At 40.0% G+C, this 24,531-nt stretch overlaps 2 protein-coding genes across 6 annotated transcripts in view; one reads left to right on the top strand and one right to left on the bottom strand.

Annotated features, from left to right (window-relative positions):
* RALGPS1 (Ral GEF with PH domain and SH3 binding motif 1) overlaps positions 1 to 24,531 on the top strand; it is a 1,028,186-nt gene that overhangs the window by 110,671 nt on the left and 892,984 nt on the right. For all 5 annotated transcript variants that reach the window (XM_082262603.1, XM_082262602.1, XM_082262601.1 and 2 more), the window contains exon 2: positions 24,347 to 24,432. The gene's annotated coding sequence lies outside the window, so the exon portion shown is untranslated. The remainder of the gene's footprint in view (positions 1 to 24,346; positions 24,433 to 24,531) is intronic.
* LOC309560818 (uncharacterized protein) lies at positions 1,253 to 13,553 on the bottom strand. Its single transcript, XM_082264494.1, has 2 exons — positions 13,365 to 13,553; positions 1,253 to 2,071 (listed from the first exon to the last, which is right to left on the bottom strand). Exon 2 carries the CDS (start codon positions 2,062 to 2,064, stop codon positions 1,309 to 1,311), a length of 756 nt encoding a protein of 251 aa, XP_082120620.1. The 5' UTR covers positions 2,065 to 2,071; positions 13,365 to 13,553; the 3' UTR covers positions 1,253 to 1,308.

The following is a 24,531-nucleotide window of genomic DNA, read 5'->3' as shown; positions in this document are numbered from 1 at the left end:
ACCGTGGAATAATGCCCTGGCTCCGACTTCCCAGCTGTGGATGATAAAATATTAATATTGAGCGTACAAAGGGCAACTGTTATTATATTAAATATGCATAGTGCCTTCCACCGAGGCCTATGAGAAGCGCGGTCATGCAGAGGTGAGCCCGTAGTAAGTTAGTGGAAAGTATAAAAATGGTAATAGCATGGAGCTGATTGGCAAGGGGTGGCTTGTAGTTTTTCCCATTATGCCTTTTATCACAAACGTGTAGGAAAGTGCAATGCCATAAATAAATCACATTGAGATTTATTATTTTGATCAAATATTTTTTTATTGATAGAGTGTATGATGCTTGTTTTTAAAACTTGTGGTGTCTTCCCCTTTATTGTGTCCTTCAGTGAAGCCCAGTGGTGAGTCCATATGGTTAATAATTCTCTTCTGGCATGTACCTACAGGTTTTACATTTAGCCACATAGAATAGGGTCTGTGTAAAACTTCTTTCAGTTTTTTTTTTTTTTTTTGTCTTCCATTGGGGATATTCTTCACTTCCTGACCTGGAGTCCCACTCGAAATGAAGAGCAATCTCTTAGACATATTTCACATGGGCACTCAGGCCCGTATATCATGAATGGGCCGTTTTTCCAGCATTTCTAGCATCCAGGTGCTGTGTCCAGGCATCCTATTGAACTCTATTAGGATGCAGGCGCTGTGCACACATAGCCGCTCATTCTAATGTGACTGGCGGGCAGATGAGCAGTCCTGAACAGACATTGTATGCTCAGGGCCGCTCATGCGCACGCCCTCCACATTAGGATGAGTGGCTGTGTCTCCTCTCCACTAATCCAAAACTGAAAAAAAGCTGTGGCTCCAATACAATGTTTCTTGCATACGTGTAAAGTGACCCAGTCACCACATATCAAAAAAATCCCAGCCCTGTAAAAGTATAGGCTCCAGACTTCCATTTTCAGCAGACCATGTCTTAAAATGAGGCGGCATCACTGTTTTCAGTTGGTAGGATGGGTTAAATACCTGCTTTTTTTTTTTTTTTTTTTTTTGTGACCTTATGACAGAATCACTTTACCTTCTCTATTTCTTAGAGTACATTGGGTGTGCAGCGCTAGAAGCTGGGGTAATGTGTTGTATAGATCCATTAGAAGTGTTTCATAGTTTATAAAGTACAGCAATTGTGGCAGAACACAGAAAAAGATGTTAGCTATGCATTTACACAAACTGCACAGGGGGATCCATCTGTAATTCAGTATGGCCTCTAAATTGCCCAATGCATTATACAGTTGACCAGAGAAAATGTTCTAGGTCAGCTTCTCACTAAACACTTTGAAGTTGAAGGTCCAGCTCTTTGGCCATCTGTTCCAACCTTTGAAATCCTTGAGCTACATTCTCGATATCCACATTGATAGAGACAACTGCTGTCTTTTTAGTAGTGGTTCCCTCTGTCTTTAACAGAATAGTGTAGTCATTCATCAGGCGGAAAGTCTCTTGGGTGATATTGCTGATGGTGGCATATCTCTGAATCCCAGCCACTTGTAGAAAGACCTCCATCGTCATATTGCTTGTTTCTCTTTGGATATGTAAAACCTGGGAGAGGAAGGCTATAATTTCTTTTTCTTGTTCTAGGGCATAACAGGTTATTGCCTTTATCCTGTTTCTCTCATAATCTACAGTTGCTGCATTTCCAGTTTTTTGATTGTTTATGGAATCTTTTTTCTGGTTCTCAAAGGTCTTTGAATTTGATGTTTTTGAAGTGTGTTTTTTGCCTTCGACGGAGTTAAATATTTCGGTCCCCTGATGACTAGTCTGCACTTCTTCTTTTGGGGGGTCTTGGCTGTTGTTCAGAGTACCTTTACCCACTATCAGTTTCCATTCTTGCCCCATCTTACTGAGCCACATCTCAGTGACCGCCAGATCATACAAATCTGTGTCATAATAGTCTACTTGTTCTACCACTCTGCCCAACTGGACTGCACCCAGTGCTAGCATCTTTTCCTCACTGGTGTCCTTCACCCAGTACGTCTGCTGGATCTTCACAGTGTGGATGTTGCCATTTTTCTTCTTGTTGAACATGCTTGTTCTGTATTATAAAAAGATGACATGAGAAGAATGAAGGGCAGGACAAGTGACTTTAGTGAATTTAGACCTAAAACTGTATACTGGCCAGAATGGCTTTCTCTTGAATATACTCTTTATTTCTAGGTCCACTGGGATTTACATACCCCCCCCCCCCTCCCCCACCCACACCTAAATAACCTTGAATTAGCCCAATCCTGATTTAATTCTTGCAGAATTAAAATGTTAAAGCATAGACATTTTAAACTACCGGGAGCTTGGAAATCCATACTAGTAAACTTTTAATTCCGGCTAAAACTATTTCCTAATTTGGGGAAGTAAGAAAGGGTTAGAATAGAACCCCTGTCAAGTTTATATTGCTCTTTGGGTCCCTGTTGAGGCGATTTAACCTCACTGTTTGGTCTGGAAATCTGTGTCACAAAGACTGAAAGTGGTGGGGGAATCTAAGCAGCTGTCATCTGAAATAGGACTGGGGGGAATCTATCAAGATTACCTGCTGTGATGACAAATGTCTATTTTACTTCTTGATTTGTCTCTGAGACAGAGCAGAAACCCAACCAGTTTAAACCTGACCAGGAATCAAAACCTTTCCAACTGTATAAGAAAAAAAGTTTATGCTGGAGATACCTTCAAAGGATATTTTTTTTTTAATAGGAAGAAGCTGGCATGCTGATTGACACCATAGCTTAATGAAAAAGTTTCCATTTATTATAAGAATGGTATTTTGTATGGCCATTTCAAATGGTGCTTAAAGCGGAAGTTAAAAGTCATACTCAAGTCCTGTTATACTTGCCTCCTCTGTGCAGTGGTTTTGCGGGTCCTTCTTTGGCACTCCTGGTCCCTCCCTCCTGTTGCGTGCCCCCACAGCAAGCAGCTTGCTCTTGGGGCACCCAAGCCGAGCCACAGCTCCCTGTGTCCATTCAGACACAGGGCAGTGGCCTGGCCCCATCCCCTTTCTCTCCTCATTGGCTCACTGCTGTCTTTGCCAATGAGGAGGGAAGTCCCGGGCAGCCGAGTCTCGTGCAACATCGATGGATCTGCATGGACCTCAGGTTGGTATTTGGGGGGCTGAAGGGGGGGGGGGGTTGCTGCACACGGAATGCTTTTTATCCTAATGCATAGAATGCATTAGGATAAAAAAAAAAAAATCTGCTTTTTACAATCACTTTAACTGTATCTAAGCACCACAAACTGAGAATGCTATTTAATAAATTTTAATATTCAAAGCAAATCCACTCATCCATCAATGTCTCCATGCTTTATTTTTCTGACAAACCACATTGAACCCCCCTTTCATTTCTAGCTGTGGCCATCTTGAATAAGGGCAGATGAGTCGTGAAATCTACCTGCCCTTAGTTCAGGTATGCAGGCAAGGAAAAAAAAAAACATGAAAAATCCTGGGATGTATGACATCATTTTGACATAGGCCTGGAAGCAATTGAAGAAATGCAAAAAATAAAAATTTAAATGTTATCTGTTCACTAAGGCATATGGATTAAAAGTAGTTAATGTTGTTTAAGAGAGTAAAGTTATGATTTATTGGGCTTCTCATTTGTGAAAGAATAACTTGATAATGCGAACCGTGCAATTTGGTCCAGCAGTAGTCAACACTACATGCATAGGTGCGAGAAAAAATATTTTTAACTTTTTCCAATCATAAAATAAAAAGCACAGTGTTCTCTCCTAAAAACAGTCTACTAAATGTCACTTGACTTGCTAGGTGTTTAATGGCTTCCTCAAACTCCGCAGTGGATGGGCTGTATATATTGTCATCTTCCTTCTCTCAAAGTAGATCTCAATCTATTTATTTCTTATTCAAGTAACAGAATTCATCCCTATTGCAAGGGACATCATTCACTTTTATTTAAATTGTTTCTGTTCCCTGTGGTGTGTAAAGAAGCCACCTCGTCATGCGGTGAGGATAGCTGTCATCATTATTAATGACTTGACCTATTTCTTATAACACAACTCCCCAGTTAAATTTTGGAATCTTTTTTTATATCCGCTTGAAATGTAACCCTTTGTAATATATATATATATATATATATATATATATATATATATATATATATATATATATATATATATATATATATATAGCTAGCCTATATAATAGCCATATGTACATAATGAATAGGTGGCATGTTACCAGCTATGTTCTGGATACACTGTAAATAAAGATATAAAAATACCCTCTACCTGCGCACTCTGGATGAATTTAACAATTATTATCACACAATGTGTACAAAAACAAATCACTGTATTTTAAATGTACCAAATTATACATATTTTTTGAAGCAGCTGGTTGTAAGGCATAACAAGCCTGAGATAAGTGAAACAACAAAATTCAAAACCTCGCTCCCTTTCTTCAAAAAAACAACTTGTGTTAAACTGAAAACACAACAGTGTCCATACATGACCACCAAAGTGCACCAAATAGTACAAATAGAATGTTAGAGATCTCCTCTAGCGCCTCCACACAGCAAAAAGAATTGTGGATGTATCTTCCACCACTATTGGAAATTTCCTACTCACCAGATACAGACACATGGAATGCATATTAGATCATTTAGAGAGATCTCTCTCCTATAAATGAATGCTCCCCAATGTCACTCCAATCCAGTCAGATAGTATCTTCAGAGGGATGTACCGTATAATCAGGGAGGAAACAAAAAACTCTTCATAGTGTAGTAATTAATCACCCATTCATTGCGCAATAGTTTAAATTTATTTACAGATGTATCAAATCCAAAAGGGCTTGTTTGCATGGCAGGGACGCCGATTCGCATTCCACCTGCGCTCCAAGATGGCGGAAGTGACGTGTCACGCTGTTCCCATACAACGTGTTTCATCCGCAACGTCTTGACATCATCAGGGATCACATAACCAGACACGTCTCTTCCTTCATTTTATATTTCCGCCATATCCAGATATCCAATCCGTTTCAATTCTTCCATACCGCAATTGTAACCAATTCTTTACAGCTGCCAATGGTAAAATATACACAAAACCTAAATATTACTGCCCATATTCATTAAAAATTCTTTAACTAAAAACACTAATAGATGACTCCTAGGAATTGGGAATATATACATGCCCCCCCCTCTAGGGGTGACAGGGAGTAACACACCTAATCAATATTTAGCCTCATCTAGTGGGAACCTAAAAAAACAAACCCCAATTGATATATCAATAGTAAAAGGAAATCATACTAAAATTGTTTGATCTACTTCAAAAATGTATTAATACAATATTTAAAATAAATATTTAATATATTTTAAATATAATTTATATTTAATGTCTGCAGGATTTAAAAAGTTTGAAACACCTTTACATTCAGAAATTTGAAATATAGCAGTTCAAGTTATTATCCACATTCATTCCTACCGGACTTAAGGTACACAACTCAAATATCCATTTTGTTTCTTTTTTTAATATTCTCGGTTTCTTATTACCTTCTCTCCAGTGAGGTTAAATTCTCTCAATCCCATAAAAAGTTGCTAGACAAGGGTCCCTGTTATGATAAATCCTAAAGTGGTTTGGGGGACTATGCTTAGGAAATACCCTTTTTTATATTGTTCAAATGCTCATTTATTGTTGTGGCTAATTTTCTTGTTGTTCATCCCACGTATGTGGCTTGGGGGGTATCCCTAAGGGCCAACTCATGCGGATCAGACACCACTGCGATGACATGGATGACTATATTCAGCAATCTAATGTTTTGTTTGGTAGGTTTAGAGATAAAGGGTACAGTGATAAAGGGGTTCTTCACTGTAAGAGCGGTAACGATGGGGAATTCTCTTCCACAAGCAGTCGTATCGGCAGGGAGCATCGAAAGTTTAAAAAAACTATTAGATGGGCACCTTAAAGACGACAACATACAGGGGTATACAATGTACGGTTAACAGTAAACACACACAGAAATAGGTTGAACTGGATGGACGGATGTCTTTTTTCAACCTCACTAACTATGTAACTATTTGATAAGGATATTGTTACTAATTCAGGCTATTGTTATGAACATGGATAAAAATGAACTATTAGAGGATAAACCTAAGCGTAAGGACTTTTAAAGAAAATTTAGCCTTTCTAACCAATTTTAACCGGGATAACAAAACTTTTAAACCTATTGTAAATAAACATTGGCCTTTGCTGCTGAGGAACAAGACCTTATTAGGCATACTCCCTGAACCTAAATTTGTGTTTTGAAAGGCACCCACCCAGGCTCCGAAATAAAATAGCACTTAACATACATGACCCACCCAAAAAGAATGTAACTTTTGTAGATAGTACAGCCTTTACCATTGTAAAATGTACAAAATGTGTAGGACAACCAAAATTGAGAAAAGGAAAATGGAGAGATTTACATCCTTTGGCACGGGGAGGGAGTATAAAATGAACACGTTTATTTCTTGTGACTCCACCCATGTGACATATCTAATCACGTGTCCATGTGGGTTGCAATACCTGGGGCGAACAAGAAAATTAGCCACAAGAATCAATGAGCATTTGAACAATATAAAAAAGGGGTTTCCTAAGCATAGTCTCCCCAACCACTTTAGGATTTATCATAACGGGGACCCTAGTCTAGCAATTTTTTATGGGAGTGATAGGATTGAACCTCGCTGGAGAGGAGGTACTATGAAACCGAGAATATAAAAAAACGAAACCGAGAATATAAAAAAACGAAACCGAATGGATATTTGAGTTGTGTACTTTTAAGTCCGGTAGGCATAAATGTGGATATTGACTTGAACTGCTATATTTCAAATTTCTCAATGTAAAGGTGCTTCAAACTGTCTCAATCCTGCAGAAATTAATATTTTTTAAAAATATTTTTTTTAATAATTTTTGAAGTAGAATAAACAATTCTAGTTTGCTTTCCTTTTACTATTGATATATCAATTGGGGTGTGTTCTTTTAGGTTCCCACTAGTTGGGGTTAAATATTGATTAGGTGTGTTACTCCCTGTCACTACTAGAGGGGGTAGAGGGGGTGCCATGTATATATTCCTGATTCATACGAGTCATCTATTAAAGTTATTTTTAGTTGATCATTTTTGAATTAATATGGGCAGTCATATTTAGGTTTTGTGTATATTTTACCATTGGCGGATGTAAAGAATTGGTTACAATTGTGGTATGGAAGGATTGAAACAGATCGGATATCCTATGACAGAAATATTAATAGAAGCAAGGGACGTGTCCGGTCATGTAACCCCTGATGACGTCAGACGTTGCTGATGAAACGCGTTTGATGGGATCAGCGTGACACGTCACTTCCGCCATATTGGAGCACTGTGGGGGCACTCAACAGGAGGGAGGGTCCCTGCATTGCAAACAAGCCCTTTTGGATTTGATACATCTGTAAATGTTTTTAAACTATTGCGCAAAGGATAAATGATTTAAATTCTACACTATGAAGGGTCTTTTGTTTCTGCCCTAATTATATGGTTCATCCCCCTGGAGATACTATCTGACTGGATTGGAGTGACATTGGGGAGTGTCCATTTATAGGAGAGAGATCTCTCTAAATTATCGAATATGCATTCCATGTCTGTGTCTGGTGAATAGGAAATCTCACTGATGGTGGTGGAATATACACAACCATCAATTCTTTTTGCTGTGTGGAGACACTAGAGAAGATCTATATAACATTCTATTTGTACTATTTGGAGCACTTTGGTGGTCATGTATGGACACTGTTATGTTTTCGGTTTAACACAAGTTGTTTTTTGAACAAAGACTTTTTTATTTTTTTAAAGGAGCCACAGTTCCAATTTTGTTGTTTCACATGTTCTAGATACACTTTTTGACCCTAATGTCACTTCCTGAGAATATTAGCTGCCTGAAACGTTTTTAGACCTAATGCCTTTTGAGTCACTGATCCAAAAAAATCACGCAACAAGCAAGGTCGGGGGAAAACCAGAGGTCTCATTCTGTGAACCCAGATAGTATCTGAACCTCAAGATCAGCAAAACAGTCAGAAAACTAGCATTTTCTAAATGATATTTCAGCAACACTAAATATTTTCTTTTTTTATTTTTGTAATTCTCTATTTATTGGTATGCCACATATAGTAACAGTAAACACGAAGAAGACTTGGCATTACAACAGGCATTACAACAGGTCAAACCTATGTCCAGAGTTCAGCGTAGAAGAACTAAAACAGGTAGTTGGCATATAAACGTAACATATATTTATACAATAACTATGCTAAGTAACGGTTTGAGATATTTAATGAGGTCTAAAAGGAACTGTGCCAAGTGGGAGTTTGAGTTGGAAAAAGCTCAACTTATGCGATCATGACTGTAGGGCCGCGGCCTCCCCCGGCATCTATCTGTTGGCCGGTGAATGGAGGCCACCTCCAAAAAGTAATATGCAAATAAGCAAAAGTTACAACCCATAATCATGCGACCACCAAACAGCATGTTTTTATAGGTTTTTTCAATACAGATATTAGATATAGAAAAAGGGCACCAATGGTGCCGAAAAGAAGCTAAGAGAGGGGGAGAAGATGAAACGGAGAGGAAAGTTGGGATTAATGGAAAAGGGGGAGAGGGAGGAGAGAAGGGGAGTACATATTACCCTACTGTAGGAATGCAGCATTTTTATTTTTGTGATCTTGTAGTGAGCTTGAGGCCCAATGCGCACGGGCACATGAGGCTGTATAACGTAATGCTAACAGCTATCCTTGGTAATGAATGGCTGTATGTGGTTGGGTATCGGGACATTATCCCCCCGGAAAACATCCCCTTGGACATAATCCCCTCGGGACAACATCCCCCGGGCATTATCCCCCGGGACAATATCCCCCCCGGAAATCATCATTTAGGGTTAGAGGGGGGATATTGTCTAGGGGGATATTGGGATATTGTCTAGGGGGATATTGTCTGGGGGAATATTGTCCGGGGGGATATTGTCCTACAATCATGTGGTTGTGCCTGGGTTTATGGGGCTACTTGTGTAAAAGCATGCATACGTTGGTATATAGAACCCTGGATGCAGAATGTCTGTCTGCATCCAAGGGTGACAACTTTATGCATGCTTTTACACAAGCAGTGACATAAATGTGTACAGACGCAGGCAGCCATTCCTTTTGATGGTCGGCTGTACATGGGAGCTGTGTATCCTGGTCACAGAAATACACCCGCAATTTACATTGTATGCCAAGAAGAGGCCATGTGCATGAACCCTTAGGCTGGGTTCTCACACATGCGAATTGGATGCTGGTTTTTCCCGCATCCAATTCGCATGACAAGAGATTGTGACCAGCTCTCAAAGGAGCCGATTTACACCGCTCTGGGTCTGCATTTGGAAAGGGTCCTGTGCATCTTTGGTTCTGATTCAGGTGCGAATTCCGGCAAAAATTTGGACCTGATTCACACCTGAATCGGTGAACATGGACGCACCGGACCCCCTGCTGTGAGCCGCGACTGCAGCATGTGTGAACCCAGCCTAAGTCAGCTTAGCTGTATGTCTACTAGCAATCCCTAAGCATGGGGTGTTTAATCTGGGTACGTTGCTGTGTGAGCTTGCTGCATCATGGTGTGCTAGAAATATCTTTGTGTTCAGGATATAAAAATACCTGGCCAATCTGCAGAATTTTGGGACTTGCTGGTGCTTTTCCGCAAATGTTAATAAATATCTGGGGCACTTTTGACACATGGTCTTTCCTCCTGGGCTTTTGCAGTGTCAGGATGTTGCTGTAACACCTGTCTTGCCCATAAGGCCTGTGGATGTTAGAACCTAAAGGGGGCCTCCTTTATTAAAATGGCTGCCATTGAATGCTTAGAGAAAGCAGACTGCATTTGCCCCCTACATAGAGGTCATGGATGACTGACTAGGCTGGAAAGCAACACAGGGACTTTTCAATTTTAGTCCTGCCTTGATTTCGAAGACTGAGACACCATTAGAACTCTAGTTGTCAAGGAGCCCGCATATGAGTCTGACCAGTATAGCCATGTAGTAGAGGGACTCAGCAGGTTAGATGCTGCCTCCACCCTCCTTATTTCTCTGTGCACATGTGCAATAAAATTTACAAAAACCCTAAAGTGGTTGAAAACCCTTTAAGTGGAACTTTAGTCAGAAATTTAAGTCCTGCTTGATCACTTAAAGGTGGTGTAAAGTCTGAAGGTTTTTTTATCTTAATGCATTCTTTGCATTAAGATAAAAAGCCTTCTGTGTGCAGCAGCCACCCTAATACTTCCCTGAGGTCCATCTCTATCCAGCGATGTACACGAGTGCCATAGCCATCTGGGACTCTTTCTCCTGATTGGCTGAGACACAGCAGAGGTAGCCAAACTCAGCCAATCAAGAGAGGGGCCAACCGGCAGCTCCATGTCTGAAGGGATACATGGAGTTACAGCTCGGCTTGGGTGCCCCCATAGCAAGCTGCTTGCTGTGGGGGCACTCAACAGGAGGGAGGGAGGGTGCCTGCAGCTCAAGCCAGAGAACCGAGAAGAGGAGGGGTCGAGCTGCTCTGTGCAAAACCACTGCACAGGGCAGGTTAGTATAACATGTTTGTTATTTTAATAAAAAAAAACCGAGACTTTACTTTCACTATAATGCTGGTCTCCTTTGCAGGTAGGTAGGTAAAACATTAAAAATAAATGCCTATACTCTGTTTAAAATCAAGAGATGCCCTGTCTCACCCTGCTCTGCACATGTTCAGCTGCTCTTTGATTTTGGCATTGTGCTGAAAATCAGAGCTACTAGAGGCTGATACGCTGACAGCCCTAACAATTTACTGCTGCTGAGGGGCTCTGGGCTTCAGCAAAATGGCAGCCTCTAGCAAGAAGAAACAGGTGTAATGCTGGAGGCAATTTACAGCACACACTTATTTTGGTGGCATAATTATTAATGTGGAATTTATGTTCCTTGCTAAAGAACATTATTTTTTTTATCAAGTTGTTATGGGCAAAGTTCTGCTTTAACTAAGCTTAAATCGACTGGAGCAACTTCAGAATAGGTAAGTATAGACATCTTTCATTTTACCGGGTTAATAGAATAGGCTAAGAATTGGGGTGGGAGTCGATTTAAGTTGGTTTGGTTCGCCTTCCACTTTAATGCCCCATATTGGCCCTAAACTAAAAAAGTGAAAAGTTATTGTTCTTTTTTACATTAAAAAAAAAAAATGTACTCCCGGTCACATGACCCCAATGCCCCTGCATTAGCAAAGGGCAGCGTACATTCTGCTGTAATGCTGTCACTTCCAAGCGTGACGCATATCTGCTGCTCTGTGCTGTTTCCATGGAAACAGAACACCAGATAGAAGTGTAAATAAGATGTCACTCTCCCTATCACATTCACATCACATATGTCCTAAGAAAGGGAAATGAGAGGAAGGGCGGGACTGGCTGGCAGGGAAGAACGGAGACTGTCATCTCCACACAGACGTGTCCTTGAGCGGCCACATTCAGCTGTGCAAATCAAACCTTGTCGGTCTGAGAGAGGAGGGTTGCTGAATGGCTTGATTACATGGTTGTTTCTAACCAGCCGTTTAGAAAACGAAAAAGTACATAATACAGAAGTTGATGTTTCTAATCAGGGAAATCATGAGGGAATTATAATTTTTGCTTGGAATTCCAATTTAACAAAAGTGACTGACATCTAACATTCCAAACATCCAGAGAAAAAAATCACCGCTTGGGAAGAATGTACCTGGGACTTTTTTTGCCAAGTGGGTCTGGGACATTCACAATGTGGTCCCTAGTGAGCTGAGGGTCATTATTTCTGCCAATCATGCTATTTTGCTTAACAAAAGCGCTACATTTTGTATAGGCTTCTTTTTTGAGGTTTTTGTTTGTGTTTGATCGCCCTCTGGTGTTCATAAACAGTCACAAAAAAAAAAACACCAGAAAGCTGTAGAAAAGTTGGTCTTCTTGTCTCTGTCTTTTACCATAAAAATAAACATTGTTTACTTTATTCTATTTAGTACTATTGCTCATTTGTTGGAAAGTTTGTTTTTTTTTTTTCATTCTTTTCTACTACTTCAATAAAAAATAATGTAAATAATAACAAAAGTAACCCTAAAATCCAGTTTTAAAATGATAAAAAATGATATTCCTGTATATATTCTTAACTCAAGAAAGTACCTTCTATTGCTCTCCGTCTCCTCCAAATCTACAATTTTTTTTTTTTTTGCTGCCAAGATACAACTTCCTGTTGAGGGTGACTACATTTGTTTTCCATGGTCCTACTGTATGTAGGAACGTAGCCATCCCATCTTGCTCACTCCGGAGATAAACTAAGGATTAATTTAAATTATGGACTGTGAGATTTGTAGAGGGCATAGAGCAATGTTCCAAACAGAAGAAAGAAGGGAAAGGGAACAGTTCAGGAGCTCACTGGGCACATTATAGGGAGGCAGAAAAATACAATAAGAAATCATTTAATGAAAAATAGATTACATGGCTCTTAAGTATTGGATGTGTATGGATTATTATTTTTTTTAGAGAATAGGGGCATTGTTTAGTGTCACTTTAATCCAGGGGTCTTCAAACTATGGCCCTCCAGTTGTTCAAGAACTACAATTCCCATCATGCCTAGTCATGTCTGTGCATGTCAGAGTTTTACAATGCCTCATGGGATGTGTAGTTCTGCAACAGATGGAGGGCCGAAGTTTGAGGATCCTTGCTTTAATCAATTACATTTCTTGTGAGCATTGTCTGATCCTATTGATAACTGTTACCAGTGATTAATTTACTTCTGAATTTTAACATTACTTTTAAGTTTCCTGTTCTTCAGCAAAAGGGCTGATTTAGTTTGTGTCTAAAATTATAAAATGTATGATTTCTTAAATATATATTTTTTAAATTTACTAATAGATTTGTAAAATGCTTTTTTATTACATGTTACGAATGGATTGTCCTTCTGAGGCTTTGTGCAAATATAATTGTTGGCACTAGAATGTATTTTGTTCATGGTTATTGAGTTTAAGAGAAGACAGTAAGTAAGCGCTGGATTTGAACGCTAGTACGGGAACCTGAAGACCCAAGATGACCAGCAATATTTGGCTGGATCAGGAGACTGTATAATGCCTATGGGGGTTTCTTGGACCTGTCGAGTGGAACAATCAGTCTAGCTAGTTACAACATGTTTTCAGTGTTGATCATCTTTGAGATAAACAATACTGTCTCCCCATCACTGATCCACCACTCTCCCATCATTGTGATGTAAATAAGTCCCTGTTCTTTGCCTAGATGGTGGTTGGATCATGATGTGTGTCTGCTGTGTAATGTTAGTTTGTAGGATTTGCTGGGAGATTTCTCAGTGTAAATTATTTAGTGCACTTACCCTTTTTTGAGGAAACTTTCTGCCGTTCCCTTCTTCGCAGTGGGGGATCTGGTTCCAGCTTGGGTTCCTGTCAGTTTGGGGGTGTCAATTTATACTGACATGACACAGAGGATCAGGAAAACTTGGACGGGTTTGTATCAGACTCTGCAGTGAACACAGCATTGTGTGTTGCTGAGACAACGTCCTTACAACAGTCTGTTCAGGTTTGGCCAGTTGACACATTCCTCTGTCATTGCAGAGTTTACTGAACTGTATGTATGTTGGTAAATCTGGGTTGGAATTTTATCAGTAATCAGTTGAAGCTTTAGCAAGAACATAAGACATTAAATACATAGTTGAGATCTCATGTTCATGCTGTGTTTTTTTATGTGGCATTTAAAATGGTGTTTAGCCAGTCTTGTGAACCAGTGGCTCTTGCTAGGTACTTTTCTTAAAGCTTCCACACCAACCTGCCTCAGCCTGTGATTGGACAGTAAGGGAAAAGCAGCATACTGATGTCAGTCTGCTATTTCCTCCTGTAAACTTGTTCACAGGGCAAGATAGACAGTGTTGTGCAAAGAAAAAAAAAAAAAGCTTCTATTGGTTCCAAATGATGACTCCCCCCCCCCCCCCCCCCTCACTCAAGTGTATCGCCACATGCTTGAATGCAAGGTTCTCTATACCATATTAAGTATGAACACTTACAGTATAAAATAATAATTCATGTATTTCAGTAAGCCTAGTTTACACAATTGTGGTACTTTTATGTGTAATTTAAAAAAAAAAGTACAAACAGGAAATGCATTTGCCCAGGGAACTTTAAATGAGGCTACACATTCAAAAATGACATAGTACAGTAATATACCAATGGTTCAAATGTTTTATTAAACAACTATATGGATGGTAATCATTATTTAGTAAAACCATATAGGACTGCTCAGTGGAGAAATACGTGTATAGAATGTACAATATAAAATAAGGTATATGAGTAACAGCATCGACATACATTATAAGCACATACAAGCATGTACAAAAGACATGATAAAATTTAGCACCCTTTGTACTCGGCTCGTTTTGCGAAATGTAATTTGCTTCCTCAGGAGTGGGTGTACATCATGTATATAGAAGGTAAAATAGTATTGTAAATGATATGTGTGTACACATATCGAGTGTCCCATAAAGAATGGAGCAGACATCAAGGCTCCATACTTACTGGATCAGTCCATGAAAGCACTGGAAACGGTGGTCCCCTGGAAGGTTTGATCCGGGATGGGGGGGGGGGTTCTCAGGTGGGCACAGGGGTCACAAGGAGAGCAGGACTGCTGGTGACAAAGTGTGTGTCCATATACCTAGATTTTGGTTGAAAACAACCCAGAAAAGCCAATCAGTGACTAATGTAAAAGAGTAAAAAAATGTATTAAATTATATGAATCGGAAGACATAAGTGATACTGAATGGCATAAAAAATAGACTGAATGATGTGTGGTTTGTGGAGACACCAAATCCCACAACCAAGTGTTGTCTCCTAGAAGTAAATAGGACTGTGTATGAAATGATGAAAAAATGCACAAAAGGGTCTCACTTATTAAGTGAAAAATAAAAAATAAACAAGTTCCCACAAGGTCCCAACAAGTGCAGTTCCCACATAAATGCGGACTCCACACATCAAGCACGGGGAGACATGGCGCCAATGCGCATCAAGACCCCGCCCCCCTCAGGCTCAGCGCAGCCGAGTACGGCGGGTGGAAGCGGGGCTCAAGGCGCCTTGAGGCTCCCGGAATCAGAAAGCCAGTCGGGTCAACCTGAGGCCAGGTACTATCCACAAAAAAGGTGGAAAAATGCATGTACAAATGGGTACAAAATAATAACTAAACCAAAAGAAGGTTAATGTGTAAGATGGTGATGCAGATCACTAGAGGGGTACACACACATAATTTACAATACAGTTTTTACCTTATAGATGTTGTACACCCACTCCTGAGGAAGTGAATTACATTTTGCGAAACGCGTCGAGTACAAAGGGTGCTATATTTTATCATGTCTTTTGCACATGCTTGTATGTGCTTATAATGTATGTTGATGCTGTTACTCATATATCTTATTTTATATTGTACATTCTATACATGTATTTTTCCACTGATCAGTCCTATATGGTTTTTCTAAATATGATTACCATCCATATGGTTGTTTAATAAAACATTTGAACCATTGGTATATTACTGTACCATGTCATTTTTGAGTGTGTATCCTCTAGGGCTGAAACAACTAATCGACTAAATCGATAATAATCGATAATGACAATCGTTGTCAACGATTGTCATTATCGATTAGTTGCTCCGTCGATTAGTTGTGCTGCATTGTGAACTTTCCCCGCTTGTCAGCGAGCTGTCTGCAGTGTGAAGCCGACGGCTATCTCTCTCTCTCACAGCTCTGCACTTCCGTGACTTCCCCCCTCCTCCCCCCTCCCTTCTCCTCCCTCCTCCCTCCTCCCCCCTCCCTTCTCCTCCCTCCTCCCCCCTCCTTTCCTCTCTGCCTTTCCTCTCCGCCCTCTTGCTGAGGTCAGTGAGGGAGTGAGTCAGATCGAGGGGAGGCAGAAAAGAGCACAGAAGCAGCAGAAGTTAACGTGAGTGCCGAGATTAGAGCTACAGTGTCCTGTCCATGCAATGCAGCCTGCAAAAAATATAATAAAAGCTTCTCCAGATAAGAGTTAATATTCCTTATAAAGTGCAATATTCTAATAGAAAAATAAGTGATTAAAAACGTCCATATAGCACATATAGGGGGTCTTTCTATGCTGCCTATTTCATATCTATGGCTGACATGGATGTTTTTATTCACTTATTTTTCTATTATAATATTGCACCTTATAAGGAATATTAACTCTTTTATCTAGATAAGCATTAATTAAGCTTAATTAAGAAGAAAAAAAAAAAAAAAGTTTTGGTATAAGGCTCGGTTCACATTTGTGCGATGCGGGAAGGCTGCCAATATGCAGCGTGTTCCTGCATCGCATCCACACAAGAGGCAGTTCACACTGCCATATGCGATACGCAGGGGGTGTCAATTAAATGTTAACGACACCCCCAGTTTGATCGCATATCGCAGTGCGATCTGACAGTTCGCACAGGATCGGATCGCACAAGTGTGAACCACTGTGCGATCCGATCCTGAGGCGGCTCAAAAAATGCCTCATGTGCGAGTTTGCTGCGGATGCGCTGCGAATTCAGCCATACAAAGTGTATGGCTGAACTCGCATCCGCACAGGAGATCGCATGTAATTTAGCAGCAGTGCGCTCCGAATTACATGCGATCTCGCAAACCGCACAAGTGTGAACCGGCACCAAGTGCTGGTTCACACTACTGCAGGTGCGATGATTCGCACTGCACCAGCACAAAAGTCGCACATGACCCTTTTTTTCAGCCGCATCAGGATCGGATCGCGCAGTGGTTCACATTTGTGCGATCCGATCCTGTGCGAACTGTTAGATCGCACTGCGATATGCGATCAAACTGGGGGTGTCGTTAACATTTAATTGACACCCCTGCGTATCGCATATGGCAGTGTGAACTGCCTCTTGTGCGGATGCGATGCGGGAACAGGCTGCGAATACGCAGCCTTCCAGCATCGCACAAGTGTGAACCGGCACTTACACTCTGTTTGCTCATTATTATTTTAAATAAATGAAAAAAAAGGCATATTGAGTTTTTTTTATTATTTTATCCGATTAATCGATTAATCGAAAAAATAATCGGCAACTAACGATTATTAAAATAATCGTTAGTTGCAGCCCTAGTATCCTCATTTAAAGTCCCCTGGGCAAATGCATTTCCTATTGGTACGAAATTTGGGATGGAGGCTACCGCTCTGATGGAAGATTCAGATCACACATTTGTTGTATATTTAAAAAAAAGTATAGCTGTATTTTTTCTTTCTTGCGTTAGCATGCACATGTGTGGGGAGGCATATCCATGGAGGGACGCACAGAACTCTATAGGCTAGACAATGGCACCCTGACTGCCATTTGGTATTGGGATGAATTTCTTGGACCCATTGTCAGACTCTACTCTGGTGCAGTGGGTCCTGGGTTCCTCCTGGTGCATGAAAATGCCCGGCCTCATGTGGCGAGAGTATGCAACCAGTTCCTGGAGGATGAAGGAATTGATACCATTGAATGGCCCCCCACGCTCTCCTGACCTAAATCTAATAGAACGCCGATTGGAAATTATGTCTTGGTCCATCCGACGCCAGGTTGCACCTCAGTCTGTTTAGAAGCTCAGTCATGCACTGGTCCAGATCTGGGAGGAAATATCCCAGCACACCATCCATCATCTCGTTAGGAGCATGACCCGACATTGCCAGGCATGCAAACAAGCATGTGGGGGCCATACAAACTACAGAGTACCATTTTGAGTTGCTGCAATGAAGTTTCAGTAAAATGGACTAGCCTGCTGCATAATTTTTTCACTTTGATTTTTGGGGTGTCTTTGAATGTAGGTTGATAACTTTCATTTTTATCAAGCGATGTGGCAACCTTTCATTCCTAATACATTACCCAGTCTATATCAATACAGATATCCAACATGATATTTTTCCTCATTGAGATCTGATGTGTTTTCAAAGTGTTCCTTTTAATTGTTTTGCGCTGTGTATATTCTTCAGTAGACACACATGATATAAATTCACTTTGTGTGCACCAAATAACTTTGGAAACCCAGATATTACCTTGTAAAAGGTGCAGTGACATCACTTTGCTGTACATAGCCTGTGCACAGAGAAGCACTGTTGGAGGGCCCTAGCAGGTTCCACCCAATATAGGTTGGCTTCAGAAAACTACAGGATGAGGCGGAGACAAGACCTCTCGCCTATCAGTGTCACCTGCCAATGCCCATCATTGCCCATCAGTGCCACCTAATGGTGCCAATCAGTGCCACCTATTGGTGCCCTTCAGTGCCCACCAGTGCTGCTTTATCAGTGCCGCCTTATCAGTCCTCATCAGTGCAGCCTATCAGGGCCCATCGGTGCCGCCACATCAGTGAAGGAGAAAAATTACCTGTTTGCAAAATTTTATAATAAACTATAAAATTTTTTTTTTTTTTTTTTCAAAATTTTCGGTTTTCGTTTTTTTTGTTCAGCAAAAAATAAAAACCCCAGTAGTGATTAAATACCACCAAAAGAAAGCTCTAGTTTGAAAAAAATGACAAAAATGTCATTTGGGTACAGTGTTGCATGACCGCGCAATTGTCATTCAAAGTGAGAAAACTGAGAATTGGCCTGGGCAGGAAGGGGGTTTAAGTGTCCAGTAGGCAAGTGGTTAAAAGCAGGCATTTGAGGAGCATTTATAACACTCCTCTAATGCTTTGTAGAGCAGTCTGAAGTTTATAATATGGACAGAGCATAGAGCTGCTCACATTACACAAATAAAATACATTTGCGTAGCATCGCTGCGCTTCAAAAATAAAATAAAACAACTGAATTCCTTTCTTTCAAGTCTCTGGTAACATGGTCAGCATACGATTTTGGAGCATTAGGCCTTGTTCACAACAACCAAAAATATAGGCATCTAGGGTATATTTTAAACACACCAAATAATACCTATTAACACTATAGGTGCATTTGTTCAGTGTCAGTATTTTGAGCGTGATCAAGGCCTTACTTGTCTGGTTATATATTGTCCTAGGTGTCCTAAAAAGGGAAATAAAGACAAATATTATTTATATATTATATAATATATACGATTTTTTTTTTACAGAAAAAAAATAAAGAATATACATATATAAAAGCCCTGACATTGGGACTTGCATACGTAAATGCTTCCAGTAGTTATCAAGGTTTTTTTATGTGATTTTTTTTTTTAATATGAAAATATCAGCAATCTCAGTGTAAGATCTAATCAAGTCTGAGAGCAGCAGTCTCCAGCACAGAGTGCTAAGCATCTAATTGTAGTAATGTAATAGCCTCAGTGACGTGATAACTGGCGAGCTGCCGCTGGCGCCCAGACTCTGCTGAGACAAAATTTACGACGTGTTCACCAAGCAAGGTCTCGTTAGTATTGATCAGTTGTATGCGGCTCCTCAATAGCTAATCGATAAACTTGCCGCTTACAGCAGTGCAACAAAATAAATTAGGCTGAACAGAAGTGGACAGTTCAATTCATTGATGGCTAAACATGATACTGATGAAGTTCCATCACATCTGGTCAGTTATAAAAATATCAGTGTCAGCTGAATGTTCACCAAAAGAAAAAGGTAAATTTCATATTTATTTCTAGAGGTGCACCGAATAGAAATTTTGATAATGAAAATGCAGGCCAAAAACCGATACTGAAAAGAGCAGTTTAAAAAAAAAAAAAAAAGTGTGAATGTATGTATATGTGTGTGTGTGTGTGTGTATATGTATGTATGTGTGTGTGTAGTATGTATGTGTGTGTGTAGTATGTATGTGTGTGTGTAGTATGTATGTGTGTGTGTATGTGTATATATATATATATATATATATATATATATATATATATATATATATATACTGTGTATATATATATATGTATGCATGTATGTGTGTGTGTGTGTGTATATATATATATAAAATTAGTGTGTGTATGTGTGTATATATGTGTGTATATATATATATATATATATATATATATATATATATATATATATATATATATAGTATTACATCTCTGTGTATGTATATGTGTGTGTGTATATATATATATATATATATATATATATAGTATTACATCTGACTTTTTTATTAATATAATACATTTAAACGAATATGAATTTGTCGGCCATTATTGACACCTTTTAGTGCAAGAAAAATGTACCCCTTTAAATTCTATGTATGTCTTGACACTGGTCCATTGCGCTTCTGTTGTGGTGGTAAAAATCTTGCTTCTCGCATTTTTGGTCAGTTAAAAAAACGCACCAAAAACACACCTCCCTGTTGAAATGCATTGAAAACGCAGCAAGAATGCATCACAAACGCACGCGTAATTTTTGATGTGATTTTTGAGTCACATGACCTATGAAACACACCATTAACACAGAAAAATCACAGATAAATCGCGGCTAAACGGCATGCGTCTTCGGCGCTATTATTATCACCTTTTTCTTTTACCGTCAAAATGACGATTAACACCATTTTCAGGCCACAAAATTCAATGCATCGCTATTTATTTCCGACAGCATGTTTTTTTTTTTGGTTAGAGCAAGGGAGAGTTATAATCTTATTTATCTGTTCACCATCTGTGTCCCATAGGGGAAATTTCTCTTCATGTCCTGTCAGAGGAAATCTCTCCAAAGTGATAGAATTCCTGGTTGACACCAGAACTAGTGTCCCCATTGAAGGAATTTTCCCCTAATGGCTGTTCTAGTGACAACTCAAAATTTGGGATTTTTTTTTTTCACTTTCAGTGATAAACGGGTGGCCGTTTCTTCAGAGCGCATGGGCCGATGACGTCATCGGCTGCACGAAATGTAAATATCTCCTAAACGGTACAACTTTAGGAAATATTTACAGTAGCTATAGGTAAGCCAAATTTAGGCCCCTTTCACACAGTCCGTCCGTCAGACGGACTCCGTTTTTCCTCAGCAGGGGATAGATCGGCCGATCCCCCTCTGAGCAGGAGGATGACAGCTTTGTCTCCGCGCTGTGTGCGGAGACACAGCTGTCAGGTCCCCGTGCATCTCTATGGGGGAATCGGATGGGAACGGTCCGTCTGTCCGTTCTCATCCGATCCCATCCGATCCGCTGGACGGATGGAAAATAGGGTTTCTATCCATCCAGATTTGACAGATCGGATTGGATGTCAGCGGACATGTCTCCGCTGACATCTGATGCCCCATAGAGATACATGGGGTGACCGTTCAGATCCGCCAAAAAAACTGACAGGCGGATCTGAACGGTCCGTCTGTGTGAAAGGGGCCTTACGCTTACCTTTCAACTAAGGCCTTAGAGAAAATAAACTATCCTCTAGTCTACTATGTTCCAATAATCACCCAACTGTAGGAGGAGATAGAGCCCACAAGCAAACTAAACTGAAGCCTTTCCTCTGCAGTGCCCCCTAGTGACAGAAATGCATATTTCTCTTGTTTGAGAACTGAATTAAGAAGTACAGTGCTACTTAAATTGTATTCCAGGATTTGCTTGTCTTTACCTGAGGGAATTTACGATAATTTAAGACAACATAAAGTCTCCAAAATATTTTATTAAGGTCTTCCTGTTATAAAGTTTCAATTAGGCGGAACTACGTAATGATGCAATTGTGTTTTCGCAATCCCCGAAGTGTGGGTGTTTGATATACTGCCAGCAAGGAAATTGCTCTTTAGCGCTATTAACTTTTACTGGATATAAATGCGATTTAAAAAAAAAAATAAAAAACTAAATGAGGTAAAGGATTTTATGTTGTTATAGGATTTTGTTTTCTATGTCCCGATGTACAATTATTGAGAGGATGTTTGGCAGAGAACCATTATGAGATTACTGGTCTCCTGGAAGTGAGAATTTGGAGCCACCTTCAGATGATCTGTGATTGGATGTTTGTCCTTAGTCTTTATGACCTATCTAGAGATAGAGAATTATGTTTAGCGGGTAAGCGTGCAGTTTGTCCATTTATGGTGGAGGTATAAACCTAGGAGGTTATTCTTTATCTGGTGATGGAACTTTACTTGTTCAACAAGCACTCGAGGATAATCTATTATTTATGGAATAATACATTTCTTAAAATTTTTCATTTATATGTTTTACAGTCTGCACTTTAATTTTAGCGCAGCTCTGTATTTGATAAATTATATAGTTGGAATACCATGTCATAGATATGTGGCTTATTGTAAAAGAACACATTCCACACTCCTTTTTGTTTTTTTTCCAGTTCTTCTAGGAAAAAATAAAGAACGGCTATGAAAAAAACTGAGAAAAAAGTCCCCCCCCCCCCCCCCAATTTTTTTTCCAGGCCTTACCATCTCTAGTTCACCCTGATAACTGTATGTGTATGCCAAAGAAATTATTTCATAGGAACCCCTGATATGTCTGTCTTTCATCAGGTTGCACAAGGAAGTTTGTTGATTTTGCGCCAAAGGTTGGAGTTTACCGAACACGTGCAATTTTTTTATATTGTTATGTTATCTTTTGCAGAATATAAAAGTCAATTCTGAAGAAATATTGCACAGGTTTTTGCTCTATTTAATCAGTTCTACTCTTGTTGGACTACCAGTCCTTTGAGAGGGGGAATTCTTCCTTTGAGCCGTGCAGCTTTCTGTAGGGAGGGCTTCTTCTTCTCATTGATGTTGGCAAGGAGGAGTTCTTTCACCCACTCACCACTGTCATTTATACCTTTCACTGACTAATGCGATATTTTTTGCTTACCACTGTGACCACTGACTAGAAGGCATGGCCTGTGTTACATACTACTTACCTATGTACTCTGTATCTTGTGCTGTGTGTGCTACTCCTGATCCAGGCATTCCATAAGCTATAGGAAAAATGAAAAGCCACCACACGCTGGATAAATCACTTATGTCCATCTTTATTGTAAAACATCCACAAACATGGCAATGACAGTACCTACCCTAGGACCACCACTCTAGGGCGTTTCACTCTATCATGGAGATATTTCTTCTCGAGATCCATTTCAGATCACCTTTCAAAGGCTGCCATTCTGTGAACCTAGCCTAAGGCTCTCATTTGTGCCACGGTAATTGAGCAGGGTTTTGAGAGTAGGAGCATTGTGGCATTCATGATTTGACTAGGCAATGCCCAATATTCCAGTGTAGTTTAACCACACCCACTTTTTGTTGGTCCTCCTCTCTCGGATGTGTCCCTCTTGCATGTTCTAAAGTTTTGATTAGTATGGTAATTCCATCCTCAATAAGCTGTACAGTCAGATAGCACAATGCCCCCACTCTGAAGCGCCACAAAATACCACGATCTTCCCTTGATGCAGTGCTCGGGCCTTGCAGGCAATCGCCAAGCCTGTACACTGTATTTTGTGGTGGAAGATGATTTTATCAACCCTGTGGAAGCTCCAACACCATCTACCAGTGGTGGGGAGTGTAGCACAGTGAAGGTGAGTAGGATTGGGTCGAGTGGGCTTAAGAGCCCATTCAGACTAGCGCGACACAACTTTGGGCGGCGACCTGTGAAGTCGCGTGCACCGCTGTGCACCGCGACTTGCAGAGACCTCACATAATGGAAGTCTATCGGAGCGACTTGTGTCGCTCCTATTAGAACGGGTCCTGTGCTAATCAATGGACCGCGACCGAGCGCCACTTGTCATGCTGACAATTCGCGCTAATGTGAATGGGCTCTTAAAGTCTTGTTTTTCTAATATATTTTGTAAATTTGAATATTTTAGTTTACATATTTCCAGGCAACAGTTTGAGCCCTAGAACTAGCCCTAGGCCCCTTTTCACATGTTCACAGTCTGTGTACTGTATAAGGACTAATTCACATCATGACATGTTTTAAAGCACGTTACAGCAATGCATGGTAGCATATTATTCAAAGTTATTTCCACCCAAATGCACATCTACACTGCGTTGCAGTCCACATTTCTGTAAACAACATTTGGAATGAAAGGTGTATACTTATTTTGTTTGAAGGTAAAGAAATGGCCCACACATTATGTAAACAATTTACCCTCATCCAGCAGTGACTCCTTTCACTGCACGCAATATCCCTCGCTTTCTCTCATTTTTGGGGAGCTAAACTCTGATTTTTAGTGTATGTGCTCCTGCAGCTTGCACTTAAAATACTTCATACATATATATATAGATAAATATACTGTATATATAATACACACACACACACACACACACACACACACACAGGTGATTTCTGGTTTGAATAGAGCTCCCCCTTAAGACCCATCTTACAGAAGTGCATTCTGTAAAATATATGGAGATAAGTGTTTCAATTGCTATGAAGTATTTTTTTTTTTTTATAAAGGATTTTAAAGGATTTTAGAAGTAATTAATGATTGTCTGTCTGTTTTTTCCTGCAGAAGCTGCTTTGCTTTTATTGACCTCAGACTTTAAATGTCCCGCATTGTGTGAGCAGTCTGTTCTAGAATTCAATACAACACCATGGGTAAGTCGACTCCCTTGTCCTGTCAGCAGTTGGTATATGGTGAGCAGAAAATCAATCTGAAATATCCTCTGTCTTCATGTTGTAGGTGATGCGACCAGA

Source organism: Pelophylax lessonae (genome assembly GCF_965119305.1).
Source record: "Pelophylax lessonae genome assembly, chromosome: 7".
Taxonomy (NCBI): Eukaryota; Metazoa; Chordata; class Amphibia; order Anura; family Ranidae; genus Pelophylax; species Pelophylax lessonae.
Note: the sequence above shows the minus strand (reverse complement) of the source record. Positions and strands in the feature narration are given on the sequence as shown.

Bases quoted from the DNA above. Each gene is read 5' to 3' on its own strand.
- LOC309560818 (XM_082264494.1), bottom strand. From the start codon at position 2,064: ATGTTCAACAAGAAGAAAAATGGCAACATCCACACTGTGAAGATCCAG.